General features: G+C 42.2%; 1 protein-coding gene across 2 annotated transcripts; it reads right to left on the bottom strand.

Annotated features, from left to right (window-relative positions):
- Positions 1 to 5,775: 5,775 nt before the first annotated feature.
- LOC123102677 (guanylate kinase 1) lies at positions 5,776 to 9,709 on the bottom strand. Of its 2 annotated transcripts, XM_044524101.1 has the most exons (11): positions 9,418 to 9,709; positions 8,994 to 9,041; positions 8,756 to 8,845; positions 8,174 to 8,250; positions 7,959 to 8,085; positions 7,101 to 7,463; positions 6,906 to 7,027; positions 6,646 to 6,781; positions 6,490 to 6,535; positions 6,300 to 6,408; positions 5,776 to 6,213 (listed from the first exon to the last, which is right to left on the bottom strand). In XM_044524101.1, the coding sequence occupies exons 2-11, from the start codon at positions 8,994 to 8,996 to the stop codon at positions 6,105 to 6,107; spliced, it is 1,182 nt and encodes a 393-aa protein (XP_044380036.1). In that variant the 5' UTR covers positions 8,997 to 9,041; positions 9,418 to 9,709; the 3' UTR covers positions 5,776 to 6,104. The 2 variants fall into 2 exon arrangements, with proteins under 2 accessions (XP_044380036.1, XP_044380037.1); XM_044524102.1 differs by lacking the exons at positions 8,994 to 9,041; positions 9,418 to 9,709 and adding an exon at positions 9,264 to 9,362.
- Between the last annotated feature and the right edge of the window lie 3,251 nt (positions 9,710 to 12,960).

Genomic DNA, 12,960 nt, shown 5'->3' with positions numbered 1-12,960 from the left:
GGGATGAGCTAAAAATGAAAGCGGGATTTATAAGGTGGAAAAAGATAGGCTTATCCACCTTACAAATTAACTTGATCTAAAGGCCGAATCCATCTTACTAGATGCGGACGAACGGGCATTTAAGACGGAAGCTGAGCAGAAATTACATGCGCTTCTCAGAGAAGAAGAGATGAAATGGGCACCTAGAGCTAATGTGCGGCAGGTCGTCCAAGGGGACGACAACACTCGGTTTTTTTCATTTGATTGCAAATGAAAAACACGGAAAGAAGAAAATTTTCCAGCTTAAGCAGGATGAGGATATAATTGTAGGACATGAGAACCTAAATTTGTACATCTCTAACTACTATAAACAACCTTTTGGTGCTCCTGAAGACAATTTGTATCTCTCGGCGAACAAATGGTAGGGGATATTCCTCGGCCTAGGACATACGAGAATGGGATTTTATCCGCACCATTCTCGGAGAATGAGGTGTCTGAGACCATATCATGGATGAATAATAATAAGGCACTAGGCATGGATGGTTTCCGAGCAGAATTTTATAAGAAATGTTAGCATGTCATTAAGGATGACCTCGTAACAATGTTCCATGACTTGTTTAATGGTCAACTGCAACTATTACACCTAAACTTTGGAATAATAACGTTGTTACCAAAGAAGAAGGGGGCGGTTCATATTAAGCAGTTCAGACCGATATGTTTGCTCAATGTGAGCTTTAACTTTTTTGCTAAAGTTGGTACAAACCTTATGACGCGGATTGCACATAATGTGGTGCAACCAACTCAGACGACCTTTATGTCGAGCAGAAACATACTAGAGAGTGTGGTTGTCCAATATGAAACACTACATGAAATCCACTCCAAGAAACTAGATTGAGTGGTCTTCAAGCTGGATTTTGAAAAAACGTACAATAAGGTTAAATGGACATTCCTCCAACAAGCCTTATGTATGAAGGGATTCGATGATTCCTGGAGGAAGCGGATTGATTCATTTGTAAAAAAAGGCAGCATCAGGATAAAGTGAATGATGACATAGATCATTACTTCCAAACGCAAAAGGGTCTAAGACCGGGGGACCCGATGTCTCCTATCTTGTTCTAGTGGCAGATATGTTAGCAATTCACATAGGTAGAGCTAAAGAGGACGACCAAGTAGGAGGACTAGTGCCACATATTGCGGATGGTGGGGTGTCCATACTACAATACGCTGACGACACTATAATTTTCATGGAACATGATCTGGCAAAGGCCGGAAATATGAAGCTCGTGCTATGCCTTTTTGAACAAGGGATTAAAGATTAATTTTAACAAAAGTGAATTGTTTTGTTTTGGGAAAGCCAAAGATAAACAAGATGCTTATAGAAAATTGCTCGGATGTGAGCTGGGTACCCTACCGTTTAGTTATCTAGGCATACGAATTCACCATGGCAAGCTTTTTAACAAGGAGTGGAAGCGTATTGAACATCGATTTGAAAAAACTAAGCTGCTGGAAGGATAAGCTTATGTCTTATGGTGGTCGGTTGGTACTGATAAACTCGGTGCTCACGAGTATGCCGATGTTCCTTTTGTCTTTCTTTGAAGTACCCGTAGGGGTATGAAAAAGGTTAGATTTCTACCGATCATGATTTTTTTTGGCAATGCGGTGAAATAAGGAGAAAGTACAGGCTTACTAAGTGGGATATCATTTGTAGATTGAAGAACCACGGTGGACTCAAGTTTGAGAATTTAGAGATAAAGAATAGATGTCTGCTCAGTAAATGGCTATACAGGCTTTCTACTGAGACCGAAGGCACGTGGGTGCAAATTTTGCATAATAAGTACCTACAATAAATCTAAGACCTTGGCCCAGGTCACCGTTAAATCCAATGATTCACCTTTCTGGAAGTGGTTAAGGAGAACGAAAGCAGCCTTCTTCCATAGGACTAAATTCATCATTGGAAACAGTAATTCGACTAGATTCTGGGAGGATACTTGGTTAGGGGGACGTCTTTAGCCACACAATATCCAGGTCAGTTTGGATGCCTAGCTTGGACATCTGCGTGAAGTATGTCTGGAGTCTGTTTGGTTGCTACCTTGATTTTCTCCCACACGACAAACATGCCCGGGTTGCTCCCTGGTCCAGGCACGAGGCACCAAGCCCAGGCAACCAAAAACGGACGCCTGAGAACCAGGCAGCTTCTTTCCTCTTGTTAATCTTGTACTTCTTTACTTTAATTACATATGTTCCACAATACTTTTTTATTGGACTATGTGCCATGGCAACCTAAAGCATAGTACCAGCTTTCTCAGGCCTAGACAACAAGCAAACACCACATACGCACCGTGCCTGGCCAGGCAGAAATAATTGCATTTCCAGGCTACATCTAGGCATTAATTTTTGTCTGGTATGGAACCCAGGGCACCATCCAAACTGACCTGGTCCTTCTCTGTATAATATTGTACAGCGTAAGGAGGCTTATGTTGCTACAGTGTTACAGTCTACTCAAAACTCTCAATTCCGGAGATCTTTAGTAGTGGGCCGCATGGCTACATCTAGTGTGCGGGTTGATGGACATTCACCTCTCTGATAAGCCAGATACTATTCACTAGAGACTATCTGTGAACGAGATCTTCTTAGTGAAATCTATGTATGTAGACTTAATTGACTTTGGTCCAATTCCAAAATCGATACATATTTGGAAGATTAAAGTGCCTTTAAGAATCAATGTCTTCATGTGGTTTGTTCACAAGGAGGTGATTCTGACCAAGGATAACTTGGCAAAGCGCAGTTGGGAGGGTAGTCCACGATGTTGCTTTTGTGATCAAGATGAAACTATTAAACACCTCTTTCTCGATTGTCTGCCTGCCAAACTATTGTGGCGTTCAATTCATATGGCCTTTAATATCACCTCTCCAAATAGTATTCACACGTTATTTGGGACGTGGCTAAATGGAGTAGAGTCAAATACTGCAAGGCATATTTGGATAGGAGTATGTGCATTACTTTGGGCTATATGAAAATGCAGAAATGATATGGTTTTTAACAGAAAAAATCATATAAATCTTTTGCGGGTTATCTACAGGGCCACTACTTGGATCCATACGTGGTTGTTATTCACTCCTGCGGAAGCCAGTGAGCCTTTGGTTATTGGGTCTACCCGGTGGGAGATGGTAGCTCGAGATATCTACAACCGGTTTGGATGCGGTCCAATAATAGGCTAGGTGTTTAGTCATCTCGTCCTATTTTTGCTGATTGTGGCAAGTTTTACCCTTTTTTTAACCTTTTTAGCTCCGAGCGAGCTTGAACTGGACTGCAGACCTTTCGGATACTTTGCTTAATAATATGGTTGTATACATCATTCTGATGTAGAGGTCAGGAGTGATCCTCCATTTCAAAAAAAAAATTGGGCCTCATTTGTCATAACGGTTCAGTTTAACGGAGTTAACCTGTAAGCCACACCAGCTTGACGAGTGGGCCACATATGCCATAATCGCGCTTAAATTTAACCAACACAATCATTAGTGCAACATGGTAGTATTTTGAAACAGCAAACCAAAGTTGTGGTAGTATATTAGAATTTTTTAAAAAGTTGTGGTTTTCTAAAACCCTAGCCTAAATTGTGGTAATTTTATGCTATTTACTTCCTTACCAGTGCTAATTCATAGGGTCCTTCACCAACCTGCAGTTTGATAAATTATGTCCGGCAAATGTTGAGCCCAAGTGTCGCTTTTTTATGTGGTTGTGGCTGAGAGGCAGGATCCTCACCAACAAAAATCTGAAAACTAGAGGCATCCGACACAGCGACCAATGCAACCAGCACGATGAAATCCCTTTCCACTTAATCCTCCAATGCCCATATGTTCGCACTCTCGAATGCAACTTCACTTGCCTCCCACGCTCGAATGCAACTTCTATCAACCACTGGTGGAACGACATGGCTTCCAACTTAGAGCCTGTTCGGCAGCTCTCCGGCTCCGCGGCTCCGCTTCTGAAGCGGCCGGAGCGGAGCGCCCCATAGTGTATTTTATGGGAGTAGCGAAAATGGCGCTCCGTCCGCTCTTGTATTTGACGGAGTTGGATGTTCCCGAACAGGGCCTTAAGCAAGAAGGCTAAATCTGCGGCAATCTACACTGCTTGGAACACGTGGAAGGAACGGAATCGACGAGTCTTTGATCACAAGGCCCTTCATGAATTTGCTGTTTTGCAGCTCATCAAGCAAGATATTCTTCAGCCCGCTCTCTCTAATTATTGGCTTTCTGATGTTGAAAACAATTCTGAACCCATTCATTTTCATTCTGGTGCGGGACACCTTTTTTTTTAGACAATGGTGCGGGACACCTAAACCCCAGCATTGTAATGCTTTATTTATTCCCTCTTAATATATAGGCATTGCAGTTCCTCAAATCAGAAAAAAATAATGTAGTTGACTTGACCATATTTTCACGGTAAACGATCAAAGGTGGCGCAATACGACTGCTACATTGAATCTCGAGAGAACTTTCTCCAATACGGCTGCTACATTTATTTATTCCTAGAATGTATACTCACTCCGGTCTTTTTTAGTTCGCATATAAAATTTGACTGAAGTCAAGCCTCGTAAAGTTTGACCAACTTTATAAGAAAAAGTATCAATATTCACAATCTGAAATCAATATCAATAGATGTGTCATTGAATTAAAGTTTCATATTGTATAACTTTAGCATGACAGATGTTAATATTTTTTCATATAAATACGGTCAAACTTTGTGAAGTTTGACTTCAGAGAATTCTAATATGCAGAGTAAAAAGAACCTGAGGGAGTAACTAGTTGCACAGCTCACTGGTTACATAAGCTTTCGGCAATGTACTCCTAGTGTCATAAACTCATAATCTATGGGGAGTTGATATGCTAGCATCTGTCATTTTCCAGGAACACGCACCTGGCCTCCGTTGGATCCACATGCCATGTACATGCTCTTCCTCCCTCCTGTCCTGTGCGTTGAGTTGAGGTGGGCAGCGACGTCTTCAGATTTTAGCTCGACACAGCAGCCTCTGCTTTTTGCGACGACTTGTGTGTGGCCTGTATATATCTGTGACCTGTTTGCAGAGTACAAGTGCTCTTTTAGGGGATTGGTTCAAAAGCAAATGGATTTATCGTTCCATCTGCTGTGTTTGTACTCCCTCTGTAAAGAAAAAACAAAATATAAAACCGTTTAGATCACTGCTAAACGCTCTTATATTTTCTTACAAAGAGAGTATTTTGGAGAATGATATCATTATGTTTTAAAAGCATGCGCTATTTACTAATATACTCCCTCCGTTTGTGTTAACTTCGCATATTAGCTTTGTCTTGGGTCAAACTTCTAAACTTTGGCCAAATTTATAGGGAAAAACGTTAACATCCACAATGCCAAATCGATACCAATAAAATCATCATTCAATATATTTTCATACCATATATATTTTTTGTGAAAGTTTAGATTGTAAGAAAACTTGATCTAAGTTTACAAAGTTAGGTCAAAGTTCATATGTGAAATAAATAAAAACGGAGGGAGTAGATGTGTAGAACAGGGTCACAGTATTTTCATACCATAGATATTTTTTGTGAAAGTTTAGATTGTAAGAAAACTTGATCTAAGTTTACCAAGTTTGACCTAGGTCAAAGTTCATATGTGAAATAAATAAAAACGGAGGGAGTACATGTGTAGAACAGGGTCACAATTTCCACAAAGGCAAGTTCTGAAACTCCTCATGATAACCAAGACAGGTTCTGAATATTAGGATTTAAAGAAACAGGAATGCATTTGCAGCAATTGGACTAACATTATAACATCACCTGATTTCTTCATTCTCGCAGACAAACAAAACATGGTTCAGATAGGCCCTCGACATATGTTCCACTGAACAAATATAAGGTACACAAACCCTCAACAATAAGAGGTACAATCCCTCTGGCATGACTTCACCTCTTTCTGGTACAAAGAACAAACAAAGCGCCTCTCCGGCAAACAAATGATAAATGGAAATAAATCCCTCTTATGTTTTCCTTTCTCTAACTAATATGTTTCTGAAGCTGTTATATCTCACTAATTGATCCAAAATCCATCAGTTAACACTTCTGCGACATCGTTTGTAAGAATGTTTTGGGTTATCTAATGCCCTTCAGACCATTGTCAATTGAGTTAATTGAGTGTATCTTAAGACCTCTTGTTCGTCCAGGAGCACCACCTGTGAGAGAGGATAAGTCGACCGCCAGCCTGTTCAAAAATTCGAACATGCACGAGTAAGAATCATATCATTAGTTAACACCAACGCAATACATAGAAGGGGCAAGGTGACTTACAAGCTTGCAGCTCCTTTTACTACTTCGCCAGTTTCAGATTGCAAAAAAACTTCTGACTCTGTTTTGGACAGGATAGAATAACATGCAGTTGCTTTCCCATCCTCGATGACTGAAGCACAGATTTAACATTAAAATTTGACGCAATGAAGCATTAATAATAATTGGAAATAGGAAGTTTCATGTAACTTACAACAACCATCTGAATCTTTGTGGTCATCATCCAGTGAAAGCAACTTCTGCAGGTTGCAATAATAATTTAATACAAAGAAAAGGGCGCGATGACAGTGCCTTGCATTCAAAAAACCAGGCAAGGAAAGCTTATGTAACCAGTGAGCTGTGTAACTACCTTCAAATTCTCATAGCATGATTCAAGGTTATCATTCACCAAAAGATGATCAAAAAGACCTGGTGAATTGGACTGGTCAAGCTCAGCACGAGCATTCCTTAGACGCTTTTGGATTTGTTCCTCTGTTTCTGTGCCCCTGTATAACCAATTGACCAGAGTGTCAATGAAGCATATCTTCACCTTATAATGTTGTAACTGAATTATCAAACAAAGAAAGCTTAAGGCTATCAATGCATAAATACTATAATCTACAAATATACCGTGCCCGAAGGCGCTTCTCTAGTTCCTCGAATGACGGAGGGCATACAAAGATGAATTTTGCTTCAAGAGAAGAAGCCCTCACAGATCGTGCTCCTTGGACATCAATGTCGAGAATGCACCTCTTCAATGAAAAGCAATGGAAAGATGAATAACTCACCTTTCAGAAACTAGTATAGAAGTGGAAGTGATTTTACCTTCCCCTCGTCAGTAACAGATTCAACTGCTTCAATACTCGTCCCATAGAGATTTCCATGAACATGAGCAAATTCAAGGAATTCCCCCTCACTTATGTCTTGTTCCATCTTGCTTCTTCCAGCAAAATGGTAGTGGACACCATCTATTTCCTTCACCCTTGGAGACCTTGTAGTGTGGCTAACAGAGAACCCAAATTTCAATGGGTACTCTTTCATCAATTTTGCTATCAGCGTCCCTTTACCAACACCAGATGGCCCACTAATCACAACTGGTTTTTGGGCAACGCCAAGTACTCCCTTGCTCCAGGAAACAACTTCTGAACCCTTGATTTTCCGCTGTTGTTTAACAAAGGGGGTATCTATCTGAGATGTAAAGAAAAAGAGGGTGAGCTCAGACAGGTCAATTAGTAAAAATGAAAATTAATAATCATGAAATATTGTCACGCAAAAATATACAGTGTCTACTATACCCTGTGCTACACACACACACACACACACACACACACCCACACCCCCACACACACAGAAAGAGAGATCTACATTTACTGAACAATAGATGAGCTAAGACACGATACCAGTTACCATCATGCCACTAATACAGTTCTGGCTTGCCAGTAAGACGAAGTACATCATTACAAAACAAACAACACTGCATCGTGAGATAGCACAAACCAAAAAGACCACTTTTTCAGTTTGTAACTCTGAGTTTGTGTAGGCAACCAAAGATTATCAAGTTTACTTGAAGCTCACCAGGCCCACCATTAAAAAGGTGAACAAATCCTTCCTCTGTATTTTTGTAAAGTAAGAACACTAGACGGACCAAGAAGGATAGCTCTTTGTCAATCTAGGTAATGTTACCTCAAGGAACCAGATGGAATCATTCAAGGAAATGCCCTTCTCAACAACCAATATCTTCTCCTCATTTACAAGAATTGCTGAGTGCGACTTGGATGGAGGCTGTGCTCCAAGTACTGTCGGCACAATCCTGCCACAAAAGAAATAGTTGAATGACCATCCACTAAGAACCAAGAAAATTATAAAAATGGCAAGAACAAAAATGAGAAGTACTATACCAAGTCTGAGTTAGTTTGTCCAGAATTTTAATGCCAAAGGTTGACTTTGAGTCATCATCTGTTCTGCCAATTACATACTGCAAAAAAAAAAGTGTTGTTACAATCTAGCTTTATACTTTAGGGTGCTCCTTGGTATGATAAACATTGCAGCTACATGGGAAAAGATTATTTTACTGAAGATATGGGAAACAGTAGGTGTAAGTTGGTGCAGCCAGTGAGCCAGATAAGTACAGGAAGGTCATTCGGTACCATACATTATACCTACAGTAACTTTATAATTATTAATGAAACAAACAGCTCAGCTCTCCTTTTGATCTCAAAATAAAAAGGATGGCATATCTTGCTTGCTGTTCCAATTCTAGCGCAACACATTCTTGCAACATCTCTACCAAAACCAACATGATCTCGCCACAAAGATGCAAAACTGTTGCCAGCTTTCTAAGCTCAAATCTTGTTAATTTGCAAGCAACATAATAGAGGTGGTGACTTCAATAACTATGAACAAGAAATAGTGGCAGTCAAACATATCTAAAATCAAATTGAAAGCATATGTATATGAGTTGACTTATTCAAGGGACTCACTGTCTTATCGCCAACAACTATGGCATTCTGTTGGCAATCCTTGGACCCCAAGGTGATGCGGTCAACGCGAAACTCAGGAGCCTCTTCACCCTGTTTATCACATCAAACCAAAATTTGGACTCTGTTAGGCATGATACCTAATATAATCTCCGCCTAATCTTCCTTGACATGCTACCTAACTTACAACATCAAAAGAACAGAGAAAAAGGAGCGCACAAAAAGCTAGTGATGAACTCACCATAAAATAAGCCGTGATCGGGAGCAGATGCTACGAGCCTGGCGCGTCCTGTTCATAAAAGTGAGCATAGACAAATGATCAGGAAAAATATTTTAAACAGTAGATTGATTTACTCAGAGAATAAGACCCAGGTGGATGAATTCATCCCAACATCCACCGCCAAAAGAAGAAGCGAACCTTTCATTTGCTCTCACACATTTCAGGAATCGAGCTTTCCGCAACGAGGACGACAGGCTACGCGACCAAGCTACACTAATCACGCGCCATTACCATTCCAAGGCTAGATCCAACAAAACGCAGCCATAGGGGGTGCCGTCTTCCTAAGAACCAGGCACCAACCACCGTCGCGACCATTCCAGGAACAATCAAGGAAACCCTAAATCGAGCCGTGCAGGACCGAAAACCAGATACGCCGGGCACAAACCTGGCTTCCCCGACGAGATCCCGCGATCCCGGCGCCGCCCCGAGCTGGAGGCCGAGAAACGAAGGAACGCGGTAATGAATGTCGCCGCGGCGGCGGCTGGTGCGACGGGGCGGTCAGCGCGGAGGAAGGAGGGGGTCGAGGCGGCGGCGGCGCTGGGATGGGAGGAGGGGGGAGGGAGGGGAGGGATCAAACGGGGGCAGGAGCCCTCTCGGGTTGGAATTGGAATTTGGCAGGGAAGAAGCGACGGCGAGGCTGCGGCGTTTTTATACAACTTTTTCTCCTCCCCTTTTCGCTTTTCATTTCTCCCCTCTCTCTCTCTCCTTTATATCGATGGAACTGCATTATTTTGGTCGGATTCCGTGGATCTGGTCTTGTGTCTTGACCCGAACCCCTAGGCCTAGAGCATCGCTTCTTTCCCTGGCTAGTATAGTTTGGACCTTTTCTACGCCAGCCTAACCCTTTTTTGCCCTTTCTTCGCACGTTAGACCGACCTGAGGTCGATTCAATAAGGGGCAAAGGGAAAAGTAAAGTCTGAGGTCCATCTCAAGCATTGGAGAACCGTGGCTAGAGTTTTTTTTTTTTTTTTGAGGGGAAACCGTGGCTAGAGTTTGACGAATGACGCTAGAGAAGCGCCGTTCTTTCCGCGCCGTTCTTTTTGCAGTGTCATGTCCGCATATATTTCCTAATTATATATGTTTGGCACTGAGATGTTGATTATGTCATGGCCAAAAGATATATAGTGCTTGCTTGAATTGTTATCAAGTTTTGTCATATTCATATCTACTTCTATTTCTCCCTAGCATTGGTCAACCCATGTGTTTCGGAGTGCATCCGTCCTTGCCGCCTTATCCTTATTGTCTTTTGAATCTTTGCATTATATTCAGCATGCGAAAACCCTATGCACAATAGTTATTGTGCTTATAAGTTGGATCTGTTCGAGGCCAATGCTCATGTGGATTTGGTGTTCTTGGAGCGAGCGATGTGAAAGTTGGGCTTTGCTCACAGGTGGGTAAGCTGGATAATGACTTGTGTTACCTTGTTGTGATACTTCCTGAAATTTAATGTAGTCTGCTTGGATTTGAACGAACCAGCATGTGGTGTGAGAGTCTAGCTTAATAGGAATCATAGGCTACTCATATCAATAAGGAATTTCTTCTTTTTTTGGAGCCCATTCGAAAAGAACTCTAAAATTAAGCTTGTTTGGCTTGGAGCGATTTAAGAATGGATGACCAACCGGGAAGTTGCTCTCAGGCACGCACGAGTGAGGACAAAATGCACAGAAAAGACATAGGCTTTTGTACTCATGGATTGCGAACTTGATCCCCCTTTATCGGTCATGTTCTTATTTGTGGCTCATGGTTTGTTTGCATTGTTAGTAACAATATCCCCCATGTTTGCATTGTTTGAGCTTCAGGTATTTTCCTTTTTTTAGTAACAATATCTTTCATGTACTTGTAATAAGGAGGCATTTTAATATCACTGATCAAAGGAACATGAAGGCAAAGAGGTCTAAGTAATTCAACAAATTGGTTAAATGTCTTCATCTTTAGATTTCAATGTCCTATTAGGAAAAGGCATAGGCTTTTGTACTCATGGTTCCATTTCTCTACCATGTTTCCTAGCAACATAATCTCTTTTATCATATCTTTTATTCCTTGGAGGTGGGTCATCAAGTTCTACTTCAGGTTCTACCTCTACCTCCTTTTCAGGTTCATTATTATCATTAGGTGTAGCATCATTATCATCATCGTTATTATCATTATCCTGACTAGGTTCATGCTCTTCACGCTCCTGAGTTTTAGCATCAGAAATAGAAACATTATTAGGGTTCTCAGTAGGTTTTCTTCTGTAAGGGGCAAAGGGAAAAGGAAAGTTTGAGGTCCATCTAAAGTATTGGAGAACCATTTTTATGGTGATATCATGTTGGTTTTGCATCATTTTTTAAACCAACGTGATATCGCCAGAAAGATGCAAAACGGTTGCTAGCTTTCTAATTACTCCAGTTTAACACGAGACGTCATTCTTTTTGCACCATCTTTTCTGTATAGTGTTCGCGTATATTTACTAATTAGACATGTCTCGCACTAAGATAATGATTATGTCATGGCCAAAAACTTGTTATCAAGTTTTGTCGCGTTCATATCAACTTCTATTTTTCCCTAGTGTTGGGGATATAACCCCACGATCATTGGCGACTTAAAGAGCTGGGTTTCTGATGGGCCAAGATGAACAAGGCGCCGTATAAGAAGGGCGGCCCACAAGATGGGTTGGCTTAGAACCCAAGGTCAAAAGGCAGCCCAAGAGTGTAACCCGCCATGTAATAATTTACCTTGTAAAGCAAGGCGACTTAGAGTAAGGTTCCGTCACGTATCGTAACCCGACCAGGACTCTTGTAAGCCGGTGGCCTCGATCGGTATATAAAGGCGAGTCCCCAACATAGAATAGATAGGTTACAATCAATCGAGATCTAGGTCAAGCGAATCCGCTCCCTTGTAATCGATATTCAAGCAATAAGCAACAAGAGCAGGAGTAGGCTTTTACCTCCACCGTGAGGGGCCGAACCTGGGTAAACTCGTGTCTCTCGTCCCGCTCAACCCCGACAAGCTAATCATCGTTGTGATGGCTTCACGCTTAAGTCCTTTCACTAGGACATCTGTCGTGACAAAACCACGACAGTTGGCGCCCACCGTGGGGCCAGCGCACGGTGATTTCGAGTTCTTGAAGGGCGATTTCCTAGGGATCGAGGGATACGCCGTTGGCAGGATGACCAAGAGTCACCGCGACAAGCTCTACATCGACGATGCTGGCTGGGGTCCCGAGGCCAACTCAATCGAATACGGGTGTCGGGTCCCCTTCGACGGAATTCACGTCTTCATCGACAAGATCGGCGGGTCTGAACCTGAGTCGGAAACCTGCACCAACCTCGTCGAGTCGGCCCAGCGCGCGCGACCTGCCCGGATCCAAGCCGGCCAGAAGCGTGTCTTCGTTGGCTTCACGCAAGGGGTGGAACTTGCGGAAACCCTACTCAAGTGATTAGTCCTCCATCGGCGAGACGGAGTCAATCTATCAACTACAAGATGGCGGGCTCGGGGGCTGCTCCGATGCAACATGATTCCAGACCCATATGAGCTGCCATCTTTATGGCTGGACGACGCCGGTTCTCAATTCTTCAAGGACTGCGGCTGTGACATCTGATCCGGCCACCTCATACGTCTCCAACGTATGTATAATTTTTGATTATTCCATGTTAATATATTATCTGTTTTGGATGTTTTATATGCATTAATATGTTATTTTATATAATTTTTGGGACTAACCTATTAACCTAGAGCCAAGTGGCAGTTTCTGTTTTTTCCATGTTTTTAGCTTCGCGGAAAAGGAATACCAAACAGAGTCCAAACGGAATAAAACCTTCGCGATGATTTTTCGTGGACCAGAAGACACCCAAGAGACTTGGAGATCAAGTCAGAAGAGCCATGAGGCGGCCACAAGGGTGGAGGGCGCGCCCAGGGGGTAGGGCGCCCCCTACCTTGTGGGCCCCTC

Source organism: Triticum aestivum, chromosome 5A, assembly GCF_018294505.1.
Source record: "Triticum aestivum cultivar Chinese Spring chromosome 5A, IWGSC CS RefSeq v2.1, whole genome shotgun sequence".
Taxonomy (NCBI): domain Eukaryota; kingdom Viridiplantae; phylum Streptophyta; class Magnoliopsida; order Poales; family Poaceae; genus Triticum; species Triticum aestivum.
This window is presented reverse-complemented; position numbering and strand designations above follow the sequence as displayed.